Here is a 15,629-nt window from a genome sequence, read left to right as displayed (position 1 = left end):
TCCCGGTTACGCCGCGAGAACGCTGTCTCAGGCATGCTGTGTGTCTCCTCTGGGCACCTGATCTCTGGCTGTGACCCTTCTGGCAGATGTCAACCGTCTTGGATCCCAACAAGACTTGGGTTAGCAACTGGGAGCCTGCTCACTGGTGGAGGATGCTGGTCTCTGGGGCCAAGACTGCCCTTTGTCTTCGGGCTCTGGCTGTCACCAGCCTGCCTCTCTGCCTCTGGTGGGCGGATGGGCCAATCTGCAGTTGGCTAGCTCTCTTCTGGTATTTGCTCCATCTTTTGTTATGTGAGAGGGCCAGGCTGCACCTTAGGTTAGAGCTTTCGCAGGAAAGTTCTTTTTTTTTTTTTTTCCTGTTTCTGGCTATCCCACAGTTTGGGTTGCTATCTCACGTTAGTTAGCTCCCTCAGATTGTCCTCAGGGCATTCAGGCCCGGTCCTTACCCTAAGCAATGCAGCCTGTGCCTCCCTGTCCAGCCCACGCTTGCTGATGTCGGACACAAGCGTCTGGGCTAGTTCTCCGCTGGGAGTTGCGGTTAGGCGCATATTCTGTGGGGGTTTTTTTTCTTCCCCTCCCAGTTATGTTGCCCTCTGAGATTCCAAAACTCCCCACAGACCAGCCAGTGAGGGGGTTTCCTGCTATTTGGAAACTTTTCCTCCTTCACGACTCCCTCCCCAGGACAGGTCTCCCTAACTTTTTTGTCTCTCTTTTTGTCTTTTATATTTTGTTCTACCTCCTTCTGAAGAGAATGGGCTGCCTTTCTGGGTGCCTGGGTCCTCCACCAGCATTCAGAAGTTGTCTTGTGCAAGTTGCTCAGCATTCAAATGATCTTTTGATGAATTTGTGTGGGAGAAAGTAGTCTCCCCATCCTATTCCTCCGCCATCTTAGGACCACCTCCACTAGTGAATTTTTATTCATTCCTCAACTCTCAGATCGAGTGTTACTTCTCTCTGTAGCATTCCTTACCTCCCACACCAAGAATGAGTGAAGCAAATAGTTACAGATCAACCTGTCCCTTTACAATGGACTACAATCTCCTTGCAAACAGGGACTGGGTTCTACTCATATTTGAAACCCAGTGACTACCACAAAAATACTCCATAAATTCTGCTCAACAAACTGAGTGAATAATAGTCAGATCTAGAAACTTTTCTAGGATAGATCAGCAACTTCTCCCATTGTACACACACTTCTGTCCATTGCTGATCCAAAATACCTGATTTGGCCCAGGTCAAATCCCAAATTAGAAGATTTCTTAAAAAACACTCTACGCTTTGGGTCGTCCCAATGAATGATCATTTCTTAAAGGAAAGGTTCAACAGTCCCAGATTATCAATATTATTATGTAATTATTCACTAGCTATTTATAAGACAGTGAACCAAAGGTGCCTAGAAAAAGTTTTAATGCAGAATTACTCCCTTCTAGGACTTAAAACTTTGGGTCTAATTCATAAGATCTTCCATAAGTTTCTCTGATAAGGTGGAGGGTATCAACTATCCCCTCTATCACAGTTCCCCAATCAGCCATGGCATACAGAATGTACAAAAACCTAATATTATTATAATAGAGAAAATATACTGTTATATACGTATATGAGCTAAGATGACCTCATACAATAGTATTCGGCAATGACAGGCTGGTATGGGCAAGGGCTGCTGAGAAGCTAAAATGCTTCCCTATTATATATATTTTATATTATATACTAGAGATTCTATTATTTTCCAATAGAGCTTAGAGATTCAAAATTCTGAGCAGGCTGTTGTTGTTATCTGTTCTTGGAGTGGGGTAGGAGAAGATACACAAGAAAAATAAAAAAGGAAACCCATTATAGAACAATATCTTTTAAAAAATTTTGCTTTGAATTGACTATTACCTCCTTTATAATATACAATCATAAGTCCCTACCAGACTGTGATTTGAATACCTTCTTTCCTCTCAATAAATGAGAAATTCATTTCTTAAATAAATATTACTTAAAAAAAAAAAAAGGAATACATCTGTTCCTTTAAAAGGAAAGAATGAAAACAAAGTAGAGCCAGCAATAGATGTTCTATAGTTCAAGGTAGCAGGTCAATGTAAAAAATACTTCTTTTGTTCTGAGAAATTAGCAGGTCTCTGAAAGCATTCTTCTCTGGTTCTCTCTAGAGTCCCAGGGACTTCTAAGACTTAGTAGTTATCTGGTCGGCTTTTATTATTGAGCTTCAGCAACTGTGGCATAGATCACCTCAAGAATATTATTCTTGAAATAAACTGATGCAGTATCTCACAGTAAGATTATTTTAAATTAAGCATCTACTTTATTAAGCAAGACTGGATAGGGTGGGGGGAGGTCCTCATTTTATTTTCCTCAGATGTAAGTATTTCCTGAGCTAACTTTTCAAAGATTCAGCAAGACACCAAACAGTTCATAAAATCACCTCCTTCAACATTGGTATCAGGAAGCGGCACAGTTGATTTGTACAAACTATGCTCACTTTCACTCAGCAATTTAAAAAAATCCTAAAACTTAAAAAAAAAAAAAAAAACCACTAAAATTTGTTTGATAAAGTCCAATGAAAATTTATAGTATCAAACTACATAACAATGGCATTGGAATACATACTGAAATGTAATTTCTACCTTAAGTTTTGCATAGCAGTTCTGTAGATGATCCATATCGCTTCCCAGTTTCAAATTCTGCGTTTCCACATTTTCCTGAGCTAGAAGGTTCTTCCGCTGAAGTATAAGTAGCTCATTCATGCAATTTAAAACAGCAACTATATTTAATTCTCTCTTTGTCTCTTTACCTTTGGATTCTTCATATAATGAAGGAAAACCGAAAGTAGTCAATTCCTAGTAGGAGAAAATGTTTTCCTAAAAGTTGGTTACTGACAACTTAGTAAATAAACAAAAGACAGAAATCTCTTCTGAGAAAGAAAACTATCCTGAGATACTTAAGAGAATAGTACCTATGCCAAAGGACAAAGAATTAAGAGACCTGGGCTCTTTTAGCCTCTGCTCTACAACTACCTGTGATCTGGAATAGGCACTTAGGTTTCTACATGTAAAATAAGGGTAAGGCTCCCCCTGGCAGAGCTCCTGGAGTGATGAGGGAGCTGACCGGCTCCAGACAAAAGCATTCAGCTGGTATCTAGACTAGATGGTCACCAAGGTTCTCTGCAAATCTTATATAAGTTTCGGGCCAATATGTAACACATATGTGCTTGACAAGTTTACCATTCTTATGTACTACTGTATAACATGATTTCCGTTATTTATTGTATCTTACAAAAAAAAAGTTACCTGATCAAGATATGAGATACTTTGCTCAATATTCTCTTCTGTGCAGAAGGCACTAAAATAACTGTGCACATTTTTTGATAAAGGTATTGAAGAACATAGCACTTGCTGTGAGTATAAACTTGATGGAGACATCTTTGTTTCTGAGGTATATTGAGAGATAGTTTTGCTTTCTGAAAGAATCAATAAAATGCATTTACATAAATAATTTGCAAACATGCATGCAAAGCTAATAACATGGTCTTCATTACCAAAGACTGTGAACTATAGAAACATTGTTTTTTCAAATTAAGGCAAAGCTGGTTTTTGTATGAAAACTATACAATATTTTCCAAAAAATATACAATAAAGTGGTGCTCTTAGAAGGCATGTTAAGTTGCAATATTCTATCTTAAAAATTAACAGTACTTTAGATTTATAAAACTGCTAGGCAAAACCTACTTGTCTATGCACGCAAACTTTATGTGATTAAAGGAATAAATCAAAGAAATATACTGAGGTAGCCAATGAATTTATTTCACACGCAGAAAAATCTCCTCCTCAAGTAATCAACTATTCAGCCAAAGCACTTAACCCTACTAATTAGGCACAATTCTTAGCTCTCCCTGATGATTTTACTAAAGAAAGATGAAAACTGTATATTTTACTCCTATTTATGTCTCTCTCTAGGTACATCTTCAATATTTATGGCAGTTATAGTGTCACTGAAAATTAACATTTGCAATTACTGTTCTAGCTTACAACTATTCTAAACTCCGTTACCTGAAGACAGACCTGGATCTGTAACAGTCATCCAATCTCCCATAGCAATCACCAGAGCCAGGATACCTGAGGAACCAATTCAGCAGTGACACATTCAGCCCAGCTGCTGTCAGGCTTCTATGTAGGCATTTCCTTAGAAAACAAATCACAGAATAAGAGCATCAAATTAAACATATGAAGGCAAATATAAAGTCAATGTGTCAGAGATAGTCATACGTGCTTCAAACCAGAAGGATTCTGTATTACTCTCATATACTATCATATAGAACACAGTAAAGCACAATAATAAAAACTATGTGTGTGTGTGTGTGTGTGTGTGTAAGTTCAGTTCAGTTCAGTCACTCAGTCATGTCCAACTTTTTGCAACCCCATGGACTGCAGCACACCAGGCCTCTCTGTCCATTAGCAACTCCCGGAGTTTACCCAAACTCGTGTCCATTGAGTCGGTGATGCCATCCAACTATCTTATCCTCTGTCGTCCCCTTCTCCTGCCACCTTCAATCTTTCCCAGCATCAGGGTCTTTCAAATGAGTCAGTTCTTTGCATCAGGTGTCCAAAGTATTGGAGTTTCAGCTTTAGCATCATTATTTTCTTTAGATTGGACTGGTTGGATCTCCTTGAAGTCCAAGAGACTCTCAAGAGTCTTCTCCAATACCACTATTCAAGATTCTAGCTTGTGCTTCATCCAGCCCAGCATTTCGCATGATGTACTCTGCATGTAAGTTAAATAAGCAAGGTGACAATATACACCCTTGACGTACTCCTTTCCCGATCTGGAACCAGACTGTTGTTCCATGTCTAGTTCTAACTGTTGCTTCCTGACCTCCATACAGATTTCTCAAGAGGCAGGTCAGGTGGTCTGGTAAGAATGACAAACCACTTCAGTATTCTTGCCTTGAGTACCCCATGAACAGTATTAACAGTGTGTGTGTAAGGATCAAGGTTAAAAGGCTTCTCAAGTTATAGTAAGGTATTCGCATTACTTCACATATACAAAGTACATGATCTGACTCACAATATAAATCTAAGGTACAGAACTGTATTAGAATATTGGAGTGGGTTACCATTTCCTACTCCAGGGGATCTTCCCAACCTGGGGATCAAACCCGTGTCTCTTGCATCTCCTGCACTGGCAGGCGGATTCTTTACCACTGAGCCACCTGGAAAGCCCTAATAAATATTTCCAAATTGTATCCTTTAAAGTAAAATTCCTACTTTACTTTACTTCTCTGAAAAGAAAAAAATTTCTTGGCCAGCATTCCCATTTTTTTGTTTGCAGTTTTTACTAACTATATTAGCAAAACTTTTAATTAGTGTTGGCATGGATGCAATGAAATGAATACTGCCATACACTGCTCTCCAGAAAGATTAGATCAATTTATACTGCTGCTGCTGCTGCCAAGTCGCTTCAGTCATGTCCGACCCTGTGCAACCCCACAGACGGCAGCCCACCAGGCTTCCCCATCCCTGGGATTCTCCAGGCAAGAACACTGGAGTGGGTTGCCATCTCCTTCTCCAATGCGTGAAAATGAAAAGTGAAAGTGAAGTTGCTCTGTCCTGTCTGTAGCAATTCGACAATATGTATCAAAGTCTTAATAATAAAAATATATTTTGATCCAGAAATTCCACTTGTTAAAACTTAATCCTAATAAAATAACATCTTCCACAAAGATTCACCTACATATTGTTCCTTATAATATGAAAAAGACAGAAATCACTTGTATGTTCTACAGCAGGAGATTAGTTAACATAATATATTTATATACTGGAACACTGTGCATCCTTTAAACACAATCATTCAGAATTAGAGTGGCTAACAAATACACAAAAGGCAAGAAATGTATATGAATCAAGTAGACTAAGTATAAGAAACACAAACTTTTTAGTCTACCATTCATACTTCTATTTTTCTATAGAGATAACGGAAGTAGTAAATATTTCTCCACTATGAAAAATTCAAGTGAAATTATAAATGGCAACTGGAAATTGATTTCAAGGTCAGGGACAGGAGGAGAGAGGTGAAGACGGGAGGCAAACTGGAGAACACACGTCAATACTTTGGACAGCTGCTTCCCAGCCACAATAAACTGCAGCCAAATGAGAAAGCAACTCCTATGCTGGTACATCATTTCGAGAGATGTTGAGATGCTGGATTTCTCTGTGAAATCTCCAAATAATAGTAGCAGCTAATTACAAACATGAACTATGCAAGCTACCTTGTGCAAAGGCGGAATGGCTAGAAGGGGTAGATCAGAGCACCACACATTTTGATCTGAGAGGTGGTTACTTAGGTACACGTATCAGTACAATTCATCAAGCTGTACACTTAAGACCTGTGCACTTGACTGAATAGAAGTTATACTTCAAACACCACCATTTTTTAATAAGCCAAATAAAATGTGTCTTTAGGCCAGATCTGGACTGTAGATGGAGAGTTTATCATACCACCTCTCTTTTGAATATTAAAGATGTGGGAAAATATTCACAATATGATGTTAAAATGAGATGAAATATTTCATTCATTCAGTAAAATTTTAACTGTGCTACTACACGCTAGCATGCTTTTCTAGGCACAGGGAAAGCCCTGCTCTCAGGAAGTCCACATTCTGGTGGGGTAGAAATAGATCAGAAGTAAGCAATAAATTACAGTAACATCACACTCATTGTGATGAGAATAAGGAAAATAAAACACTAATGAGAGAATGGGAGGGTGGATATCTGGATCAGTCAAGGACGGCTGCACTGAGATGCTGATGTCTGAACTGAGACCTAAATGATACAAAATCATCAACCACAAAAAATAGCCAATGACCAGAGAAGCCCAGGTGGAGAAAACAGCACATACAAAAACCCAGGATGGAAAGAACTTGGTACATATGAAAACCTTAAAAACAGCCAGTACACCTGAAGCACAGTAACAGAGGTACAAAGCTGAATTTCCTCTAAACTGCAATGAAAAGCTCTCAAAGCAGTTTAGGCAGGAAAGCAATGTGATCCCCTTTAGGCTTTAAAAAATATCATTACAGCCACTCTGCCCTATGAGATTACAGGGGGCAACAGTGGGCACTGAAGAAATCAAGCTACTGCAATAATTCAGGCAAGAAGACCCAAGTTACAGTATGTCTCTTCAGTGAAAGCAGAGACACATGGATAAATTAAGGATGTGTCCTGGAGACAGAACCTTCAGGATTTATAGATGAATTGGAACAAGGTCAAAAGAGAGATGACAATTCCTAGATCACACAGCAACATAAAATATATACTCGTGCAAATCACTATATGTGATTTGTATACATATTATGCAATTCACAATTATGTGATATCACATATCACAATTACGTGATAAAATGTCACATATTATACACATAACATATTATGATGTCATACACATACACACAGAAGGTTTTCTAGGCTAGCACTTATCTTTTTCTATTTTGCTACTTATGTGTTTTGGGAAGAACACCTTGAACTCTTGTACTTTCCACTGACCTTAAATGGTTGTCTTTAGCAACAGGAAGAACAGGGTAAGAGTTGAGTCTGCAGTTAGAAAGAAAAATGATCTCACTTCTGGTTTTCAGAAATAGTAGCTATAAGCAAAACAGAATCCAAGGGACAATAAACCCAACAATTCTAACCTGACTTTGGTTTGGGTAAGTTACTTTAACTTCTCCAAGCCCTAGTTTCCTCACTGGTAAATTGCCATTATCTTCTAAGGATTGAGATAATGCACATAAAATATTTATTTAGCAACTGCTTGGCATATGGGACACATGTAATTAGTATCAGTTGTTATCATCATCATCCCAACATGGATCTGATTGGTATAAATCACAGGATTCTAAAATGCATTGCTGCTCTAAGACTTCAACATAAATCCTCAGAAGACCTGAGACACATCATTAGAAAACCTAACACTGGCTCTAAGTGCCTTTTCTCCTCATACAGAAAGATTATTAAACACCAAAATATGTCTAATACAATTCGTTGTTGTTCAGTCACTAACTCGTGTCTGACTCTGCAACCCCATGGACTACAGCACACTAGGCTTAAACCTCCACTATCTCCCGCAGTTTCCTCACATTCATGCCCATTGAGTCAATGATCTACTACATATCCACACTTTAAAACTGTAACTTAAGTGAGTTACTCTTAAGTGTGTGTTTAGCTCTCCAATGTCTACAGGTTTCAACAGTATAGTGTTCCCTCTCCTGCTAAAAACAAAAACATAGTTGCAAAATATTCAGGTCTAGTTAAATATACAAAGTGAAAACCAAAACTACTCTTCTGTTCAATGAGGCACCAAATTATACACACTGGGGCTTGTGATAAAATGTCACCTAGCCAGTCTTTTCAAGAATAATTTAAGCAAACTATGCTATACATGTCTCCTGAGAAACCTTTATGAGGGTCAAAAAGCAATAGAATCAGACATGGAACAACTGAATGGTTCAAAATTGGGAAAGGAGTACGTCAAGGCTGTATATTATCAACCTTAGTTAAATTATATGCAGAGTGAGTTCAGTTCAGTCACTCAGTCATGTCCGACTCTTTAGGGCTCCATGGACTGTAGCATACCAGGCTACCCTATCAATCACCAATTTCTAGAGCTGACTCAAACTCACGTCCATCAAGTCGCTGATGCCATCCAACTATCTCATCCTCCATCGTCCCCCTCTCCTCCCACCTTCAATCTTTCCCAGCATCAGGGTCTTTTCCAATGGTCAGTTCTTCCCATCAGGTGGCCAAAGTACTGGAGTTTCAACTTCACCATCAGTCCTTCCAATGAATATTCAGGACTGATTTCGTTTAGGATGGACTGGCTGAGTCTCTTTGCAGTCCAAGGGACTCTCAGGAGTCTTCTTCAAAACCATAGTTCAAAACCATCAATTCTTCAGCACTAAGCTTTCTTTATAGTCCAACTCTCACATCCATACATGACTACTGGAAAAACCAGAGATTTGACTAGATGGACCTTTATTGGCAAAGTAATGTCTCTGCTTTTTAATATGCTGTCTAGGTTGGTCATAGCTTTTCTTCTAAGGAGCAAGCGTCTTTTAATTTCATGGCTGCAGTCACCATCTGCAGTGATTTTGGAGCAAAAAAAAAAAGTCTGTTATGGTTTTCAGTTTCCCCACCTATTTGCCATGAAGTGAAGGGACCAGATACTATGATCATAGTTTTCTGAATGTTGAGTTTTAAGCCAACTTTTTCACTCTTCTCTTTCACTTTCATCAAGAGGCTCTCTAGTTCTTCTTTGCTTTTTGCCATAAGGATGGTGTCATCTGCATATCTGAGGTTATTGATATTTTTCCCAGCGTGTGCTTCATCCAGCCCTGCATCTTGCATGATGTACTCTGCATGTAAGTTAAATAAGCAGGGTGTCAATATACAGCCTTGACGTACTCCTTTCCCAATTTGAAACCAGTCCATTGTTCCATGTCCAGTTCTAACTATTACTTCTTGACCTGCACACAGATTTCTCAGGAGGCAGGGAAGATGGTCTGGTATTCCCATCTCTTGAAGAATTTTCCAGTTTGTGATCCACACAGTCAAAGGCTTTGGCATAGTCAATAAAGATGTTTTTCTGGAAATCTCTTGCTTTTTCGATGAACCAGCAGATGTTGGTAATTTGATCTCTGGTTCCTCTGCCCTTTCTAAATCCAGCTTGAACATCTGGAAGTTCACGGTTCATGTATTGCTGAAGCCTGGCTTAGAGATTCTGAGCATTACTTTGCTAACATGTGAGATGAGTGCAATTGTGCAGTAGTTTGAACATTCTTCGCCATTGCCTTTCTTTGGGATTGGAATGAAAACTGACCTTTTCCAGTCCTGTGGCCACTGCTGAGTTTTCCAGATTTGCTGGCATATTGAGTGCAGCACTTTCACAGCATCATCTTTTAGGATTTGAAAGATCTCAACTGGAATTCCATCACCTCCACTAGCTTTGTTCGTAGTGATGCTTCCTAAGGCCCACTTGACTTCACATTCCAGGATGTCTGGCGCTGGGTGAGTGATCACACCACTGTGGTTATCTGGGTCATGAAGATCTTTTTCGTATAGTTTCTGTGTATTCTTGCCACCTCTTCTTAATATCTTCTACTTCTGTTAGGTCCATCCCATTTCTGTCCTTTATTATGCTCATCTTTGCATGAAATGTTTCCTTGGTATCTCTAAGTTTCTTGAAGAGATCTTTAGTCTTTCCCATTCTATTGTTTTCCTCTATTTCTTTGCATGGATCACTGAGGAAGGCCTTCTTATCTCTCCTTACTATTCTTTGGAACTCTGCATTCAAATGGGTATATCTTTCCTTTTCTCCTTTGCCTTTAGCTTCTCTTCTTTTCTAAGCTATTTGTAAGGACTCCTCAGACCACCATTTGCCTTTTTGCATTTCTTTTTCTTGGGGATGGTCTCGATCACTGCCTCCTGTACAATGTCATGAACCTCCATCCATACAGTTCAGGCACTCTATCAGACCTAATCCCTTGATTCTATTTGTCACTTCAACTGTATAATCATAAGGGATTTAATTTAGGCCATACCTGAATGGTCTAGTGGTTTTCCCTACTTTCTTCCACTTCAGTCTGAATTTGGCAATGAGTTCATGATCTGAGCCATAGTCAGCTCCCGGTCTTGTTTTTGCTGACTGTATAGAGCTTCTCCATCTTTGGCTGCAAAGAATATAATCAATCTGATTTTGGTGTTGACCATCTAGTGATGTCCATGTGTAGAGTCTTCTCTTGTGTTGTTGGAAGAGGGGTTTGCTATGACCAGTGCGTTCTCTTGGCAAAATTCTGTTAGCCTTTGCCCTGCTTCATTCTGTACTCCAAGGCCAAATTTGCCTGTTACTCCAGGTATTTCTTGACTTCCTACTTTTGCATTCCAGTCCCCTATAATGAAAAGGACATCTTTTTTGGTGTTAGTTCTAGAAGGTCTTATAGGTCTTCATAGCACAATTCAACTTCAGCTTCTTTAGGATTACTCATTGGGGCATAGACTTGAATTACTGTGATACTGAATGGTTTGCCTTGGAAATGAACAGAGATCATTCTGTCGTTTTTCAGATTGCATCCAAGTATTGTATTTTGGATTCTTTTGTTAACTATGATGGCTACTCCATTTCTTCTAAGGGATTCTTACCCACAGTAGTAGGTATAATGGTCATCTGAGTTAAATTCACCCATTCCAGTCCATTTTAGTTCACTGATTCCCAAAATGTTGATGTTAACTCTTGCCATCTCCTGTTTGACCACTTCCAATTTGCCTTGATTCATGGACCTAACATTCTACATTCCTATGCAATATTGCTCTTTACAGCACTGGACTTTACTTCCATCACCAGTCACATCGACAACTGGGTGTTGTTTTTGCTTTGGCTCCATCTTTGCATTCTTTCTGGAGTTCTCCACCATTCTCCAGTAGCATACTGGGCACCTACCAACCTGTGGAGTACATCTTTCAGTGTCCTACCTTTTCATACTGTTCATGGGGTTCTCAAGACAAGAATACTAAAGTTGTTTCCCATTCCCTTCTCCAGTGGACCACATTTTGTCAGAATTCTCCACCATGACCCATCTATCTTGGGTGGCCCTACAAGGCATGGCTCATGGTTTTACTGAATTAGAGAAGGCTGTGGTCCAATTAGTCAGTTTGATTATTTTTCTGTAATTGTGGTTTTCATTCTGACTGATAGATAAGGATAAGAGGCTTATGAAAGTTTCCTGATAGGAGAGACTGACTGAGGGGGAAACTACACCTTGTTCTGATGGGCAGGGCCATGCTCAGTAAATCTTTAATCCAATTATATGCAGAAAGAAAGAAAGAAAGTGAAAGTGAAGTCACTCAGTCGTGTCTGACTCTTTGAAACCCCGTGGACTGTAGTCCACTAGGCTCCTCCGTCCATGGGATTCTCCAGGCAAGAATACTGGAGTGGGTTGCCATTTCCTTTTCCAGGGGATCTTCCTGACCCAGGGATCGAACCCAGGTCTCCTTCATTGCAGGCAGGCGCTTTAACCTCTGAGCCACCAGGGAAGCCAATTATATGCAGAGTATATGTGAAATGCCAGGATGGATGAAGCACAAGCTGGAATCAAGATTGCCAGCAGAAACATCAACAACCTCAGATATGCAGATAACACCACCCTTATGGCAGAAAGTAAAGAGGAAGTAATGAGCCTCTTGATGAAGGTGAAAGAAGAGAGTGAAAAAGTTGGCTTGGTATCCAGTCCCATCAGTTCATGGCACAGATGGAGAAACAATGGAAATAAGTGACAGACTTTATTTTGGGGGCTCAAAAATCACTGCAGATGGTGACTGCAGCCATGAAATTAAAAGACCGCTTGCTCCTTGGAAGTAAAGCTATGACCAACCTTAGACAGCATATTAAAAAGCAGAGCCATTACTTTGCCGACAAACATCTATCTAGTCAAAGCTATGGTTTTTCCAATAGTCATGTAGGGATGTGAGAGCTGGACCATCAACAAAGTTGAGTGCCAAAGAACTGATGCTTTTGAACTGTGGTGTTGGAGAAGACTCTTGAGAGTCCCTTGGACTCTGCAAGGAGATTCAACCAGTCCATCCTAAAGTAAATCAGTCCTGAATATTCACTGGAAGGACTTTTGCTGAAGCTGAAACTCCAATACTCTGGCCACCTGATATGAAGAACTGACTCACTGGAAAAGACCCTGATGCTGGGAAAGATTGAAGATAGCAGACGGAGATGACAGAGGATGAGATGGTTGGATGGCATCACTGACTCTATGGACATGAGTTTGAGCAATCTCCACGAGTTGGTGTCAGACAGGTAAGCCTGGCGTTCTGCAGTTCATGGGGTAGCAAAAAGTCTGACATGATTGAGCAACTGAACTGAACTGAATCTGTAACCCCCAATTCTCTTTATATACCATGGATTAGAGTAGCTGCCCAAATTCCCAAAATCATGAATGAATTTTATGAGCAAGACATAAGGATTAAGAATTCAATATCTGGTGAAAGATACTTCATTCATTTAAGATGGATGGGAACAGTCATGAAATAAAGAAAAAAATCTATAAAGTAACCCATAAGTAACAATTTTTTCTCCTACACATCAGAAAGACATAGTTTTGTTCCTTCCTAGTGAATAACATATATATAGGCACATAATAAACTTTCACATTTCAAGTACTCCTCAATGTACATTCCAATAAATCTTCATAAGAGAAAACCTTACTAACTGCAGTAAAATTGCAAACTTCAGTAAAAATGTTATCTCACTATATCTGAAGAACTACTTTGGCATCCATCTATGTTGCTATAGGACCCAAGTACAATGCAATATACCTCAGTGTAAAATAAGCAAGGGTAATCTGGTCTTTTCTGGGTGGATTACGCTAAAGTCAAGAATTATCAGGTAGCCATTTTTTAGGTTAGAATCCTGGCAGAAAACTGAGAAGCAATGAGATAGCATATTAAAAAGCAGAAACATGACTTTGCCAACAAAGGTCTGTCTAGTCAAGGCTATGGTTTTTCCAGTAGTCATGAATGGATGTGAGAGTTGGACTATAAAGAAAGCTGAGCACCAAAGAATTGATGCTTTTGAGCTGTGGTTTTGGAGAAGGCTCTTGAGAGTCCCTTGGACTGCAAGGAGATCCAACCAGTCCATCCTAAAGGAGATCAGTCCTGGGTGTTCATTGGAAGGACTGATATTGAAGCTGAAACTCCAATACTTTGGGCCCCTGATGTGAAGAGCTGACTCATCTGAAAAGACCCTGATGCTGGGAAAGATTGCGGGTAGGAGGAGAAGGGGATAACAGAGGATGAGATGGTTGGGTGGCATCACTGACTCGATGGACATGGCTTTGGGTAGACTCCGGCAGTTGGTGATGGACAGGGATGTGTGGCACACTGTGGTTCATGGGGTCACAGAGTAGGACATGACTGAGCGACTCAACTGAACTGAGACAGTTGAACATAACGATTTACAGTTTCTGAAAGAAAATGAGGATTTTAGTAAGTTTCCAAAAAGAAATCTATCACTCTTCATGTCAAATTATTTTCTTTCATATGTATTTATCTACATTACAGATAGGAAACTCGGGGTCAAAGAAGTCAACAGGACTGCCTGCGGTCACGCTTGTAATGGGTTGTGAAGTTCAGTTCAGTTGCTCAGTTGCGTCTGACTCTTGAAGCCTAGACACAAATCTCCATCTTTAAACTGGTGCTCTTTTCACTCTACCATTCAGTCTTTCAACACTGTACACACAAATCCTTTGATTAATCTCTCTCTGTTAAAAGTAGAATATAATGAAAGACTTTCATCAAGGTTCTTTAAAAGACTGAGTACCTCTAATTCATTTTAAGTGATCCCACTCAGAACACACAATTCTTAAAGGATCTTACCTACTATTTAAATTGAGATACACTTCTGAACTTCTCCCCTGCTGTGCTACCAATAATAGCTTTTTACTCATTTATGAACACTGCTTTAAAAAGGCATAAAGACAATGCCTAGAAATGAGATCAGTTCCACAAAAAGTTTAATGAGGGTGAAAGTAAGTCATTTTACCATTTATCCCTAAAATATTAAGACATCATCAAATACAAGTTTATGGGTCTTTAGCAAGAACATTTGTGGTTCTAGGTTAATTACATGTGTCTCTTCCAATAGAAATGTTCCTTGCCTGATTCTTCTTCCTTCTTCCCCAAAGACTCAGGGTTGCACAATATATATCAACCACTTATAGAATTTTGGGGTAGGCAGCCGGTAGATCATTCTGTTCCTTTAGATTATTCTGTTCCTTCATTGTGGGCTGTATTTAATGACTAGCTTCTAATAAACAGAATAAAGCAGAAGTGATTGGATTTTACTTTCATTAGGTTATAAAAAAGGTCATGCCTTACATGTGGGGTCATTCCTGGTGGCTCAGATGGTAAAGAATTTGCCTGCAGTACAAATTGGCTTTGATCGCTGGGTTGGGAAGATTCGCCTGGAGAAGAGAATGGCTACCCACTCCAGTGTTCTTGCCTGGGAAATTCGAAGGACAGAGGAACCTGGCTCACTACAGTCCACAGGGTCTCAAAGAGTCAGACGCAACTGAGCGACTAACACTTTCACACTTTCACTCACTCAAGGTATCTTGGATCCCTCTTTCCGAGGAAAGCAAGCTGTCACAGCTGTCCTGTTGCAAGCAGCCCCATGAAAGGCAAATGTGGCAATGAACCAATCCTCCAGCCAACAGTCAGTGAGGGCTCGAGGCCAGCCAGGAGCCACGCGAGCAAGTCTGGAAGTAGATCCTCCCCGGTGAAGCCTTGACATGCCTGCCGCCTTGGCCAACACCTACAGCAGCCTAGTGAGAGACCCTGGGCCAGAGGCACCCAGCTAAGTGGCACCCAGATTCCCAATGGACAAAAGCTTGGAGATAAATGACTTATTTTAAGCTGCTAAATTCTGGAGTAATGTGTTATGTATGCAGCAATAGATAACACAAGTTTATATACACATATATGTATTAAATTTTTGAGTCCCTTCCATAATTATGTTTCCTGCTGAAACATAACTAAAGTGATACCAGGCACAACAAAAGCAACTCATCAGGTTTATGACAA

The 15,629-nt window shown here is 39.8% G+C and overlaps 1 protein-coding gene across 11 annotated transcripts in view; it reads right to left on the bottom strand.

Annotated features, from left to right (window-relative positions):
* Positions 1-15,629, bottom strand: part of LOC120856940 (SSX family member 2 interacting protein) — a 61,457-nt gene that overhangs the window by 28,572 nt on the left and 17,256 nt on the right. For 4 of the 11 annotated variants that reach the window (XM_040232431.1, XM_040232433.1, XM_040232434.1 and 1 more), the window contains exons 2-4: positions 4,047-4,178; positions 3,288-3,457; positions 2,625-2,837 (exon numbers count right to left, since the gene is read on the bottom strand). In XM_040232431.1, the coding sequence (XP_040088365.1) occupies positions 2,625-2,837; positions 3,288-3,457; positions 4,047-4,089 (426 nt within the window). In that variant the 5' untranslated portion in view covers positions 4,090-4,178. The remainder of the gene's footprint in view (positions 1-2,624; positions 2,838-3,287; positions 3,458-4,046; positions 4,179-15,629) is intronic. The other 7 variants (XM_040232436.1, XM_040232437.1, XM_040232438.1 and 4 more) reach the window with 3 other exon arrangements.

Source organism: Oryx dammah, unplaced genomic scaffold (assembly GCF_014754425.2).
Source record: "Oryx dammah isolate SB20612 unplaced genomic scaffold, SCBI_Odam_1.1 HiC_scaffold_28, whole genome shotgun sequence".
NCBI classification, from domain to species: Eukaryota; Metazoa; Chordata; class Mammalia; order Artiodactyla; family Bovidae; genus Oryx; species Oryx dammah.
The sequence above is the reverse complement of the archived record's forward strand: the minus strand, read 5'-3'. Positions and strand labels throughout refer to the sequence as shown.